This window comes from Belonocnema kinseyi, chromosome 7 (assembly GCF_010883055.1).
Source record: "Belonocnema kinseyi isolate 2016_QV_RU_SX_M_011 chromosome 7, B_treatae_v1, whole genome shotgun sequence".
Taxonomy (NCBI): Eukaryota; Metazoa; Arthropoda; class Insecta; order Hymenoptera; family Cynipidae; genus Belonocnema; species Belonocnema kinseyi.
Genome location: NC_046663.1, coordinates 86,561,051 through 86,576,264, shown reverse-complemented (window position 1 = coordinate 86,576,264; position 15,214 = coordinate 86,561,051). Strand labels below are relative to the sequence as shown.

General features: G+C 27.6%; 1 protein-coding gene across 2 annotated transcripts in view; it reads left to right on the top strand.

The window, feature by feature from the left end:
* Positions 1-15,214, top strand: part of LOC117175845 (hydroxyacylglutathione hydrolase, mitochondrial-like) — a 65,251-nt gene that overhangs the window by 5,082 nt on the left and 44,955 nt on the right. Inside the window, exons 2-6 of one of the 2 annotated variants that reach the window (XM_033365628.1) lie at positions 4,099-4,220; positions 4,309-4,393; positions 7,292-7,663; positions 7,779-7,956; positions 12,193-13,930. In XM_033365628.1, coding sequence (XP_033221519.1) covers positions 4,099-4,220; positions 4,309-4,393; positions 7,292-7,663; positions 7,779-7,956; positions 12,193-12,893 — 1,458 coding nt within the window. In that variant the 3' untranslated portion in view covers positions 12,894-13,930. Of the gene's footprint in view, positions 1-4,098; positions 4,221-4,308; positions 4,394-7,291; positions 7,664-7,778; positions 7,957-12,192; positions 13,931-15,214 lie in introns of those variants that run through there. The other variant, XM_033365630.1, reaches the window with a different exon arrangement.

Here is a 15,214-nt window from a genome sequence, read left to right as displayed (position 1 = left end):
GTAGAATTATTCTTTCCTCATGTTCGCAGATGTTTATTGTGTCATTTAAAGTGTCCCAGAAGGCGTCTTTCACTTCTCTAGGATCACTATCAACCGGCGCGTTTTATAATGCTTATAATTAGTTTGTTTTTATTATTATTCATCATTTTCGTGATTTTAAGTTATTGTATCATATAGAACTAAGTTGCAGACCAATTTGATTAATGCAGTTTTCTAGTAATTAAAATCATGCCTGTAATAAAACTTCCGAAAGATAAGTATTTTTTCATTTAAATGCGCGTTATGCTTAGATCAAATTCTCGTTAAATCAAAATAAAAAAAGGTGACTTAAATTGATTGCACTGAAATTTGAGGAAAATTCTTCATTCGTGTATTACCTTTTTTCTTAATCCCTGGTCTATTCAGGAATTTAAAACACGGCATTTCACTAAACTCTTGTGGCGTTTTATTATTTTAGAAAAATCTCAAATTTAAAAAAAGAATTAGTCTAATTATAATTTAAAAGGCTTGTTAGGGATCATGCATAAATTATGTAAACTTTTTTTTTTAATCACGTACCCCCCTTTCTTAGGGTCCTTAAATTTTGACTCTCCATATATTACGTAATTTTTTCCGACTAAATTTTTGACGCGATTTATTTTATAAATCGCGTAAGGCGATTTGACTGGGAGGGGAATTTGGTTAAATCTTACTATTTCTAATGAATTAGCAAAGGAGTTCATCTTTCAACCAAGTAGTTGAGGTAGCTATAAAAAAGGTGAATTTTTAGCAAACAGTGTAATAGTTGATATTTTAATCAAGTAAAGATTTTCATTTTAAATTAGAAACAGATGAATTGAAAAGACACGAATGTTTAACAGGGTATTTGAATCATTAACGAAAACAGATTCATCTTTAACCAAGTAGTTGCATGTTTAAACAAAGATGATGGCATTTCTGCCAAAAAGGATAAATTTACAAATAAAAAATCTGCCCGCATGGCGGGCACATTCTCGTCGCGCGCGGCTCGCTGCGCTCGCAAGTTTGAGCGCGCCTAGGGCACGCGACGGTTGAATCTCGCGCTTCGCGTTCGAAAATGATTACACCTCGCGCTTCGCGCTCGGATATTTATTCTTTGCATTTGGAATGCTTGAAAAATCTTTATCAAAAAGATCTCTTTTAGATGGCAGTATTTATATGCGTCTTCATATTCTGAATTGTCTACTTAATTAAGTATAGTCAAAGATTAAGTTTCTCAAAGCTCTGTAGGCTTTGAGGTACACATTCTCATCGTGACACTCGCGCTGTGCACTCGATTTCCGACAGACATTTGTAAACAGGTTTTGTTGGATTTTTTTCTCGTAACTTTCGCCGTTTTTCCACACATTTTTTTATTTTACTTTTTTCAACGTTATTTTTCACGAATAAAACGTAGATCTTTTTTGGGATAACCATTTTTGTTAATTCATCTTTTTTGTATCCTACATAGTTTGTCCACAAAATGGAATTTTTTATTTCCCATTATTATTTGTGCAATCAAAATTTGAATTTTCGATTTTTGAAGAAAATCCAAAAATTGTTTATGATAATCTTGTAGGGATTTCAAAAATAAATGTTTTTCTTCTTTTGACTTTTTTTTATATCGTGCGTTTTTCGGCTTCAAATTTTGATTTTCGCTTGATTAAAAAAATGTTGAAAACGCTATAACTCTGAGAATTTTCTTTTTATCGAAAAAAGTCATAAGGATAAATTGTTTGTTCTTTTCAATACTATAAATATCCGTACATAAAATTTTTAAATTCAGAAAAAAGTCATCTCAAAAATTTTCAAAATGCGCTCACTTTTTGAATTTTTATAAAAAATGGCTGGTTAACAAACTCGTCCTTTCTTTCAGGACCTAGAAAAAGTGTGCCAAAGACGGATTTGATTCGTTTATTTTTTCGAGAGTTATCGTATTTACGGACGGACAGACAGACAGACGCCATCATGAAAACCTGATTTTCGGATTCAGAGGGTCTCGAAACGTGGAGATCCGTTGAAAAAGTGTGATGTCAAATTTCCGACAATTCTAACACTTTCTCAATCATAAATGATGAGAATGTAAAAAAGACGTTTCAGCCAGAAGGATTTTTCAATCAATAAAGAAAAAATATTTAATATAAAATTATCAATTTTAAAGCTAAAAAGAAGAGCTTTCTACGTAACAGTGAGAGCTTCAATTAAATATTTGAATTTGCAACCAAAAATCTAAATTTTCCGCAAAGAAAATTATTTTTCGACCATAAAGACAAATTTTTAACAAAAGGCATCAAATTTAATAAATAGTTGAATTTTCAACTAAGAAGATTGGGTTTCTATAAAAGAATACGAATTTTCAACAAAATCAATAAATTTTTAACTGAATAGTTTACTTTTTAACCAAGAATATTAATTTTTTACCAAAAAGTATGAGGTTTTATTAAAAAAAGTTACATTTCAACTCAACATCTAAATTTTCAACTTAATTTTGAAATTTAAACATAAAAAGATGAATTTTTTACGAAAAATTGTAATACATAGTTAATATTTCAACTACAATTTTTTTTTTTGACTAAAACCAATTAAATTTAACTAAAAAAAAAAACAATTTTCAGTTGCGTTTTCGACAAAAAAAATTGATCTTCTACAAAAAAAAATAAATTTAACGAAGTACATAAATGACCAACAAAAAAGTTAAATTTTCAACCGAGAAGAATAATTTCTTGTCAAAAAAAAGAGGAATTTTCAACAAAAGAAATAAATTTCTACCAAAAGAGTCAAAGTTTCGACTAAAAAACCTTAATTTTCTAAGGAAATGGAATATTTATATTTTCAATTGCCAAAAATTTATTTTCAACCAAAAAGATGAATTTTTAACGAAAAATGGAACGGCTGATATTCCATCCAAAAACGATTTAAATTAAAAAACGAGTCGAATTTTAAATGCAGGTCAGTTGATTAAAGATTTTAATGATACAAGCGCATTTTTCAGAAACCAATTTAATCCTCATCTAAAACAGATTAGTTTTTAACCCAACCCTAGTAGCACGGAACGTTCCGAAGGTTCCCGTGGAACGTTCCAGGCACGTTCCCGGAACGTTCGGTGCTATTAGGGAATCGTTCCACTTTCTAACAAAAAGATTAAATTTCTAGCAAAAAGCATGAATTTTCAAGAAATTACACACATTTTCAACTAAATAGATGAATTTTGGAACGAAAGAATTAACTTTATAAAAACAAAAATTTTAATCAGATAGTCGAATTTTCAACTGAAAAAGATCAATTTTCTACAATGAATGAAGTAGTTAAATTAAAAAAAGGAATTTCTAACAAAAAAGTTAAATTTACGACCAAAGAAATTAATTTGTAACTAAAGTGGTTAGTGTTCAAAAAACAAAAAAATTAATTTTTAACAAAGTACTTCATCTTTTGACTAAATATTTGATTTTTTCACCAAAGTTTTAAACTTTTTTTTACTAATTTAAAATAAGAGTACATTAAAGTTGATTGTGTATTATTTGTCACAAGTCTAATTATATTTTATAATTTAAAATTAAAATTAATACGTTTACATAAAGCTTATTGACGATTTTTATATTTGTGTCTAAATATTTTTTTACTTGAAAATAAAATTTTGTTATTTTTTATTGAACCTCCACTTCCTGATAATTAAATAACAATATTTCAATTGCTTGTTTCAACAGTAAACACTTTAGTGTTTAAGTATACTATTAGGAAGAAAATATGGTTGCTTATAAAATGATTTTAAATAAAGGTGGTTTATTCAACAAATTTTATTAATTGCCTAACGATTTTGGCAATTTAAATTATACATACTTACGTCAGTGTGTTTTAATTTTAAACTCTAAATTACGAAGAAAAATAAAGAATAATTCTAAATACCTAAAACGCTTTTGGAATATAGAGGAAATACCTAAAAGGGTTCTAAATTTGTGAAAGACCCAGGGATTTAGAGAAAACGTAATAACTGAATGGAAGTTTTCCCTAAACGCTTTCATTTACCTAGTTCCCTAGGGTTTTAGCCAAAACCTAGTTTTAGCATTTACCTTTGACATAACTAATGACAGAATTTATTCACAGGTTGGTCTGATATACATTTTCAACTTGATCGTTGGCACAGGAGCATTGACTCTTCCAGCTGTCTTCAGTCGTGCAGGATGGATGCTTGGTCTGATAGTAATTTTAGTCTTAGCTTTTATAAGGTACATTCCCCTTTTCGAAATAAAAATTTTTAAATCCTCCTTGAAAAAATCAAATTACATATACTCTAATGCTGAATATTTTTTGCAGTTTCGTCACAGTCACATTTGTTATCGAAGTAATGGCGTCAGCCAATGCCATAGTTATATGGCGTCGCATACAGCAACGAAAACGAGTAGGTCTACCACAAAGCAATGAATCAGAGTCTGAGATTTTCATTTTTTCCCATATGAGTAGCTTATAGTGTCTATGTTGACTCACTATCGATTTCTTTGCCGCAAGTTTTTATCGAAATCACTTCTAAATCTAGAATATTAATTGGGAACATAGATACAGCGGTGTACTCATAAAAAACTGACCTGGTGATACTTTCCATAAACTACGTTACCAGGCTGGGGGGCGGGGGATAAAATCTGAGGCTGGGTGAGTTATAAGTGGAAAATAACGTTACGAACTTCGATAATATTTAGAACTACAACCCAATAAGATAATCCAACTATATTTTTGTGTAAAAGTTCATTTTTTTATTGACGTTTTCGGTTCTGAATTTACCTCGTTTGGTTAAAGATTGTATTATTTGGTTGAAAATTTCATTAGTTTGTTGTTTATGCAACTATATTGCTAAAAAGTAATTTTTTTCAACAAGAATTCAACCACTTTGTTAAAAATGATTTTTTTTAGTTTTTGGTCGAAAATTTGTCTTTTCCAGTTAAAAATTTAACTATTTATTTAAAAAGTTATCTTTTTTAGTTGAATATATTTTTTTCACATATAAGAAAATATAAAAATACATTTTTAAGGCATTTCAGGATATTATGACAAATTTTACTTCAAAACTTGACACTAGAGGTTTTCCATATTTTTCCAGATGAATACGCCTTAAAAGGAAAAATCGCGAAATATGGAATTTGGAGGGAATTTAAATCAGTTCTTGTTCAAATCATCCTGTCAACTTGGCGTTGCTTTCGAAATTTTTCTCCTAATATGGCAATTTTGATTAAATTGGACAGATTTTCGCTATTTGTGAATAGCTACTGAAAAATCATTCTCGGTTCAAAATTCAACTACTCACTTGAAAGTGGAGCTGCTTTGTTAGAAAATCAATTTTTTGTTGATAATTCATTATTTTAGTTGAAACACAATTTTTTTGTTTTGAAATTCATTTCTTTGGCTGAAAATTCAAATATCAGGTTGAAAATTTCCTTTAAAATTCAAAATTAGGCTGAGAATTAATTTATTTTGTTAAAAATTAATTTTCTTGATGGAAAATTGGATTTTATTAAAAATAATTTTTTATTTAATTCATAACTTACTAGGAAAAATGTATCTTTTTTATAAACATTCAATCTTCTTACTTGAAATTTCATCAGTTTGGTTGAAGATTGAACTATTTCTTAGGAAATTCATCTATTCTTTTGAAATTTGTTTTTTTTTTAATTTATCTATTCGGTTTAAAAAATTTTGTTTTGTTTGCGATTCATCATTTCAGTTAAAAAGCGTTTCTTAGTTTAAATAGTGTAACTACTTTGTTTAAAATTTGTATTTTTGTATTGAAAACTTAATATTTGGGATGAGATTTTTTTCCTTATTGATTGAAAAATCTTTCTTGGTTTTCGAAAAACGTTCGTTTTTTTTATTGAAAAGGCTACTATTGCATTTTTGGTTCTGAATTTATCTCGTTTGGTTAACAATTCTTTTATTTAGTTGAAACTTTAAATCAATTTGTTGTAAACTCAAATATATTGTTAAAGAGTAATCTTTTTTTATCAAAAATTCAACTGCTTTGTTAAAAATTGTTTTAGTTGAAGGTTCATCTCTTTGATAGAAAATTTGACCATTTTTATGAAAATTTGTAGCATGTTTGGTTAAAAATACATTTTTTAAACTGAGTGTTGAAAACTCATGTATTTTGTTGAAAATTCGTCCGTTTTTGGTTGGAAAGTCGATTATTTGACTTCAAGTTGAATTACTCTGTAAAAGAAAAATTTGTTTTCATTGAGGATTCATAATTATGTTTAAAAATTCTACTAATTGCTTTGAAATGAGCTATTATGCAACAAACTCTACTATTTTGTTGAAAATTCATATTTTTGGCTTAAAAATTAAACAGTTTGTTAGAAAATTAAACTATTTGTTTGAAAACTCATATTTTTGGGTGGAAATTTATACTTTTTTTGTATTTAAATCATTATTTTTTTGACAATAATCTTTTATGTTAAAAATTCATTTTTTCCGATTTCAAGGCCACTGTTTTCTAAATCATTATACGTTTTAACTTAAAATCTTTACTCTTCTGTTGAAAATTTATCTTCCATGGTTGAAAAGTCATCTTTTTTAGTTAAGAATGAACTTTTTTGTTTGTATGCTGAAAGTTCAATTATTTTGTTAAAAAACTAATTATTTTTGGAAAATTCATATATTTTGTTAAAGACTTAAAGTGGTCATTTTTTGATGGAAAATTCATTTTTAATAGTAGAAAAGTTACCCTTCTTGATTGAAAAGTAACTTTTTTGTAAAAACTCAACTGTCTTCGGAAAAATAGTCTTTTTGGCTTGAAAACTACTCTATTTGGTTAAATCTGCAACTATTTTTTGTTTGTTTGTTTGAAAACTCGTCTCTTTGACTGGAAAATTGATCTATTTGGTTGCTAATGCAACTGTTTGGTTGAAAATTAATGCTATTGTTGTTGAAAATTCTTCTTTTTGTGTTGAAAATTCATCTCTTTGGGTATTAAATCTTTTTTTGTTGAAAACTCGACTTTCATATTAAATTTAATATGCTGACTACATTAATTTTATTAAAAAGAATTTAGAAACGTAAAATACTTCTTTAGCCAATGGCTACGTTACTTTCGGGAGAAGGGGATAAGTAAAAAAAGAAAATTGGTAACGTAGTTTATAGTTGGCTCATACCTGGAAAATTTTTTCAACAAAGTGGCTTGGCGCCACTAGGTCTTCAAAAAAGTACCCTGGCAGCGCCAAGTCCCGCCATACCTCGACTGCGCCACTACATAGATACCGCGAATTTTTTTTTTGACCATTACACGAATTTTGATTCTGAATTTTTTCCGCAGGCACTTGAATCTTTAGGAGATTCTGAACCTTTTAATTCAGATTCAGAAGACACTCCTCTGGTTCATGCCGCAGTTGCAAGTTCAGTAGGAAGCGAGACAAGACACAGATACTATGTTATTAATGAGAAAATCGAAATGGGGGAGATGGCATCAATTTTTTTTAGTAGATTTGGAACTATGCTGTTTTACACGTGCCTCGTTGTTTATCTTTATGGTGACCTGAGCATCTACGGCGCAGCTGTCGCGAAATCTCTAGCCGATGTTGCTTGCACTTTACCACAGAATTTAACGAGCAATGATACTATTCCTGATGCTGAAGCTTGTTGGGAAAATTCGAGTATCAATAGACTAGATGCCTATCGACTTTTTCTGGTATGTTTAACTTTAAATAATCTTAAGAGTTATTCAACACATAATCTATTTCACACGTTTTTGAATTTAAATATAAGATAACTAAAGTAGTGTTAATAAGTCTCTTTCTTTTCAGACACTATTCGTTATCTCGTTGGGACCTTTTGTATTTTTCAACGTTCAGAAAACTAAATATCTACAATATGTGACCTCAGGAATGCGTTGGCTTGCTTTCAGCATTATGATTGTTTACGCGCTACGTCGTATTATTGTCGATGGCCCCCAGGGAAATCCTTCGCCTGTAAATTTATCTGGTTAGTTTTTTAACCTTTCTGCATACATTTGTAAGTTTATCACATGATTTGCGAGACCTGGAAAAGTCATGTCATTTTGAAAAATGATTTGAATTTTCTTAGTCGCATCTGTTTCAAAATCTTCATAAATATTTTACGGCAAATTTTAAATTTGCGAATTAATACGGAATTGATTTTCCAACATTTTATAATAGATCTTACAGAAAATCTTATATGATTTTTTATTTTTTCCTTTACACTTACAATTCTTAAAAATTAAAAAATTATTTGTTTCATTAATAAAATATGATTCGCTGCGTATGTAATAATTAGACACCGTACTTTTAATTTATGTTTGTGTATAAGAAAACATTTTTTAAAAACATTTTTAAGTTTCAAGTCTTAATAATGTTTAAAAAAAATTTTTTTTGTTGATGATTTATTATTTTAGTTGAAAAAAAAACAATTTTTTGGTTGAAAATTCATTTCTGTCGCTGAAAATTTAACTATTAGGTTGAGAAATTCCAAAATTGGTTCAAAATTAATTTATTTTGTTCAAAATATATATTGTTCATAGAAAATTATATTTCATTTTAAAATGATTTATTATATATTTAATTAAATATTTTTGTCGAAAATGTGTCTTTTTTGAGGGACATTCAATCTTCTTACTTGAAATTTAATCATTTTCTTTGAATATTTAAATATTTCGTTGAAATTTAGAAATTTAATCGTTTTGAATTTAAAAATTCACCTATTTGTAAATTAAACTTTTTTGTTAAAAATTTGTATTTTTGTCTTGGAAACTCAACATTTTGGATGAGTTTTTTTCTGTATTCACTGAAAAATCTTTCTTGGTTGAAAACTGAACTCTTTTGTTGAAATTTCCTCTCTTTTTTTATTTTAACTTTTTTTCATTGAAAATTAAAACATTTTTTAGTGAAAAAATCAACTTTTACACTTCGTCTTAAGAATTTATTTCATTTATCGAAGATTCGTGACTTTGTTTGTAAATTGAACTATTTGGTTGAAAACTCCCTTTTTCTTTGTTAAAAATCAATTATTTCAAAATTGATTTTTATCTTTATTAGAAATCATAATGATTTTTTATCAATTATTTTTGGAAATTCATTTATTTTGCGAATGTCTCACATAATTTGTGGATGATCCCTGATCAAATTCTGTATGGCTGTTGTCACAAAAAGTGTTTAAAATATATTTAGAGACACAAGTTTTCCTATATTAATATTATTGCTCTTCTAGGTGTAAAGTTGTTTTTATTTGTGAAAGGAAAATTTATAACGATCAGGGAACATTAAAAAATGACCCGGGAAAAAGCAGGAAATTTAAATATTCGGATTTTCTAGCAACCCTGTTATTGTCAATTTGATTACTCGATAACGCGAAATTTTAATATTTATGTATTGCCCAATTTCATTTACTAATTAAATGGTAAATAAATGACTTGAAAATTTCGCGATTTTTAAGCTTTGAAAAGGTCAAAATAACGAAATTTTATAAATTTAAGGTTGTGGCGAGTAACTTAATTTACAAAATTAAATAATTAAACAATTTAACCAGTAGATTTAAAATTAATTACATTTTTGTAAAGAAACTTAAATCAATCACGTATTTCCAAATATTAAAGTGATTTTGAGTTACGGACACGAACTTTACGATTTTAAAGTAAAATTGGTCATATCATGTGATCAAAAAGGAAAAAAAGAAGGTCCAATTTTGGTTTGAATTAGCTAAAATTACCCTTATGAGGGAGTAAGTTTTGGTTTTCAAAAATAATTATCTCAATTTAAATAATTCAATTAACATATTTCAAAAATTGTCATTTTTTACCCTGTTGTAAAAAATACAACTTTTGATTGAAATTTGATCAAAAATGTTACTTTTGCTTATGTTAAATAAAAATTTTAATTCTGCTGAATAATTCTGGTCTTGGTTAAATTATAAAATTTTACATTAGTAAATCTTATATGTGAATTTGGCAACATTCTTTTCTTCGAGTTTTTTAAATTGCCCAATCGGCATTGAGGAAAAAAGATAACAATGCTTTCGAGATTTTCTTTACATGCCTATTTTTTAGAGAAGGATAATTATGATGAAACTTGTTTATAATTTAACAATCTTTCTCTTAAAAATAGCTATGTCAAGAAATTCTCAAAAGCTTTGTCACTTTTCCTCAATGCCCATTGGGTAATTAAAAAAAATTTACGGAAAGAATTTGGCCAAATTCACACACATAATCATGAATTGAGTTTCAATTCGAGTTAGAGGGCAGTTTCAAAGAATCTCACATTTGTGTGCATAATAGAATCTAGAAAAATTAAAGATTTATTCATGTAAAATTTTAATATTACATTTTGAGTTAAAATAATTAATGTTCAACCAAGCAAGATTGTTCAATCAAGAAACAAAAACATATTCATCCAAAATGTTGAGTTTTTAAGTCACGAAGACGAATGCTTGAAAGAAAAGTTGAATTTAAATCCTTATTTTCTACCAAAATAATTAAATTTTTGCTCAAAATATACCAATTTTCAACAAAATTTATGAATTTTCAACTAAATATCATTCATTTTTAGCAAAAAATAGAATAGTTTAATTTTAAAAGATTAAATTTGCACCAACAAGATATCATTTTTAACAAAAGACATGAATTTTCAACCAAATATTTTTATTTTTGAAGTGTACTTGTACCGAAATCTCGGTACAAATATGGATGTGTCTATACAAAAATCTGTCTATTCGTACTGTAATTTCGCTATAAATAGCTCCTTTTCCAACTCCCCTTATTCGTTCAGAAAAAATCCGGCTATTTGTACCGAAATTTCAGTATACATAGCCACGACCTTTAATTTTTAACGAAATTTTCAACCAAAAATGTTAAATTTTGTACCAAAAAATACCAATTTTTAACTAAAAAACATCCATTTTCAACAAAAAATAGAATATTTTTCAAATTTTACGTTTTTAGAATATTTTAAAAATAGAATATTAGAATTTCAGTTAGTGAAACAAGTTTTGAAGCCAATAAATTTCAACGAAATAATTAAATTTTTGACCAAACAAATGAATTTCCAACCAAAAATATTAAATGTCTGTAAATTAATTAATTTTCTACTAAAAAAGAATAATTTTTAACAAAATACATGCATTTTTAACCAAAAAGGTGAATTAGTCACCAATAAGATTAATTTCCTAGCATAAAAAACAAAGTTTTAATAAAATAAAGATATTTTCAACCAGATAGTTGCATTTTCACCTGGAGAAGATAAATTTTCAACCAAACATGGAATTATTAAATTTTCAGTTAAAAAAATGTCAACGAAATAGTTAAATTAAAAAAAAAGATTTTTCAAATAAAATGGTGAATTATCAACTAAAGGAAAGAATTTTTAACAATGTACATAGTTCTACTTTCAACTACAAACTTTTGGGAACAAAGTCAAATTTGCAGGCTGATTAGAGAAAGAACTGATTTAAATACCCTGTAAATTCCAGATTTTTCCGTTTTTCTTTCCATGAACAAAATCTCTAAAGTGTAAAGTTATGAATTTAAATTTGTTATGTTAGAGGATCAATGTGTAAAGAGAAGCTCAAATTTGTAATAGAACTAGAAAAAATTAATCGTTTTGCTCAATTTCATCACGAAAATAAATGTCACATTTTTTTTACTCTTCAAATTTAAAAATAAAATTTTGATATGAAAACAAAATAATGTAATACATCGATGTGAGAAATATGTCCATAAAACGTGGAAAATGGAATCTTATAGAAAATTTGAATCAAATTCAAATAGTCGAATTTGATTCTACCTTGATGACATACTTCATCCGGTAATACTTTCAATTTTTATTTTTTATGTTTTTAAATGTTAGAAAAATATTAAAAGTACGGTGTCAGGTTATTCTCCACTGAGAGGATCATATTTTGTCAAAGAAAAAAATAATGTGCCAATTTTAAAGAATTGTAAGTGGAAAAACTGGTGTCATTCATATTAAATTCACTAGAATTTTCTTGCTATAACAAAGAAACTTCTTTAAATCATATGCAACGTTCTCAAATCATGTAATATTTTATGTAAAATCCACAACAAAATATTGAAAAATAAACCATTGATTAATACAAGAAATTGTTGGTGAACTGGTAGTGTTTTGAAATTGAATAGAATTGACTATTTATTTCCCTGATCTATATATTTTAAGGCACTATTCTAACTCAAAATTAAATTTTATATTTCAGGAGTCCCGGGATTGTTCGGGGCATGTGTTTACTCCTTCATGTGTCATCATTCCCTGCCAGCTTTAGTCGCTCCAATTAGCAACAAGACAACACTCAACAAATCCTTAGCAGTCGACTACTTTATAATCGCCTTTTTCTATCTCATCTTAGCATTCACCGGAGCTTTTGCTTTTGAGAAACTCGACAATCTATATACTTTAGATTTTGGACCAGGCGGACCCGAGGCCTTTACTAGTTTTTTTATGGTCATCATTGAATACTTTCTAGCGTTATTCCCCGTTTTCACACTGAGCACCAGTTTTCCGATCATCGCGATTACCTTAAGAAACAATTTGCAAACCCTCTTTTTAAAAGAAGATGGAACCTATAATTTTTGTCTTCGAAAATTGATCTTCCCCATTTTAGCTGTTGTGCCACCTTACCTGATCGCGATGAGTACGAAAGATTTGTCAATTTTGGTAGAAGTTACGGGATCTTATGCGGGTGCTGGAATCCAGTACTTAATTCCAACCTTTTTGGTTTATCACGCGAGACAGAAGACTCAGGAGGTCATTGGTCAAGGCGTTATCAACAAGTTTGCGAGTCCTTTTAAAGGAATTTATTGGCTCGTTTTTGTCATCGTGTGGGCGATAGCTTGTATGATTTTGGTCTCAGTACATTTAATGGAGGTGCATTTGGCAGATAGGTCGGTCAGAGAGTAAAATTTTCGCGAAACTTATAATTGGGTTTCAAAAAATCGAAGATTCGAACATTTTAAATTCAAATATTTTTTAATTTAGTCAATAGTAAATTCAAGAGGTTTCATAGAATTAATTTATAGCCGTCAATATGGTTTTAGTTCAAAATACTTGCCATTTTCAGTTAGACTGGTTTTCGGAAAAGGCCATGATACTATTATAAACTGTAGAGATAATTGCGCTCAGTAAACATTTTTATAGCTATTTTGTTTTGAAAAAGCATTAGATTAGAATTAGATCATGCTATTTGAAACTGAATCAAAAGTTTTTGAGAGAAAAGGAATTTCCATTTTAATGTTTAAACTCCCTTCCAAAAAGGTGAAACTAAGTAGACAATACTCTGGTGCAAGTCAGAATAAGTGATATACGATAATATAAACAAGGACTTTTTACAGAATTTACTGCATTTTTTGAAACAGAAAACAGTGTAATAAGTATTTGTTAGAGAATTTTTATTTTTAGTAAAGAACCTAAAATAATATAATTTTTCTTCATTATTTTTAATTTTTTATAAATAATATACAATTGTATTGCCGCTAATTTTTTATTTTAAACATCCTTCTCACCGAATGAATTATTATTAATAATATAATATATATAATATGAAAGCTGCTGCGATTAAATGGGGTACAGTGAATATTACAAAAAGACTTGATTAATTGCTACAGGCTATGAAGTTACAGTGACAATATTGAGCACTACAGGAAAATGAAATGCAGAAATATTTATTGGTATATATTTTTCATAAAGAAGTACCTTAAATGCCACTGAAAGAAAATGTTCTTCTATGCCTAAGCTATGTAGGTGGTGTTAAGGTTTTAACAAATTAATATTCACTATTGATGCTACTTCGTTTTGCGTGGAATTTATTGTTGAGGAATATCTCTTAGTGTTGCGTCAATTGTTCGTCGCAGGAAATTAGGCTTTAAAAATGGTGTGTGATATACATATATATTTTCTTGTAATGTAAAACTTTAAGATAAATGTAATATAAGTTTATATAAAAAAATGCCTCTTTTAATTATAATTTTTACCAAGTTTTATCAATTTCATTAGTAATTTTTAGTTGCAGAATTTTTTTCATTCTGATTATAAACAAAAAGCCAGATCATTCAAAATCCGAATCTGTATTTCCTATCTGAAAAAAATATTTCCAAAGGAAAAGTGAACTTTAAAGGGTTTCAAGAGAATGAAAAAAGAACACTTTTAAGATTTTTGGGGAAATTTCAAACGGTTTTTTATTTGGAAAAATTAATTTAAAAATAAGATCTGGAAAACAAATTATTTCTAAATGTTTATAAACATTATTTATAAAAGAGAACATTTTAATTTTAAATGTTCTTATTATAATATCGGGAAGTAACATTTGTCTTAACATTTTGCTACCACACTATAATTGGTTAATTTCTCACATTTTCAAACAAGGATTTTTAATAATTTTGAACAATATTAGGAAATTACATTTTTTTAGGATTTCTGTAAAAATTTGAATGGTTTAGGCTTTTCATAATTAAAAGGATTGATTTTAAGTTTTGAAGATTTCAAAATGTGTTAAAAAACGATATGGAAGATAGTTTAAGTACATTTTTTTTATTTGTTAGGATTTTAAGGAATCTTTGGAAAACTGAATTTTGAAGGATTGCAAGAGAATAAAAAAAATCTGAAGATTCCTGGAAAAATTTCAAATGATTTTTTATTTTGAAAATTTAATTTTAGGAAAATATCTAGGAAAACTGATTTCTTGAGTTTTTCTAATTTTTCAGGATTTTACCAATTTGTAGGGAAACTGAATTTAGAAGAGTTTCAGAAGAGTAAAAAAATTTCTTAAGCTTCCTGGGAAAATTTCATATTATTTTTTAAATTAATTTTAAGACATAATTCTAAAAGATTTTAAATGATTTCCTCAAATTCCAAAACCGAATATAGAAGATTTTAAAGCAACATTTTTTTATTTTGCAAGATCACAAAAACTTAGAATTCATTCAAGTAAGTTGAAGAGATATTTAGCAGTTTTAAAAAGATTTAAAAATAATCATCAACTTTAAAATATACAAAAAAGGAAAACCAAGTTGATTTATAAATAAAATGAGCTTTTTAAAAATTCTGAAAGATTTTCAAGTAAATGCAAATTTTTTTATTAAATTCCTATGGAAATTTTTTATGATTTTTAATTTTGAAAAATTAAGTCCAAAGTGGGTTTATGCCAGGAAGGTCATGTACGGATCAAATATTTAGCTTACGGCAAATAACAGAGAAAAGTTTGAGAGTAGGAAAAAAAGTTTTCT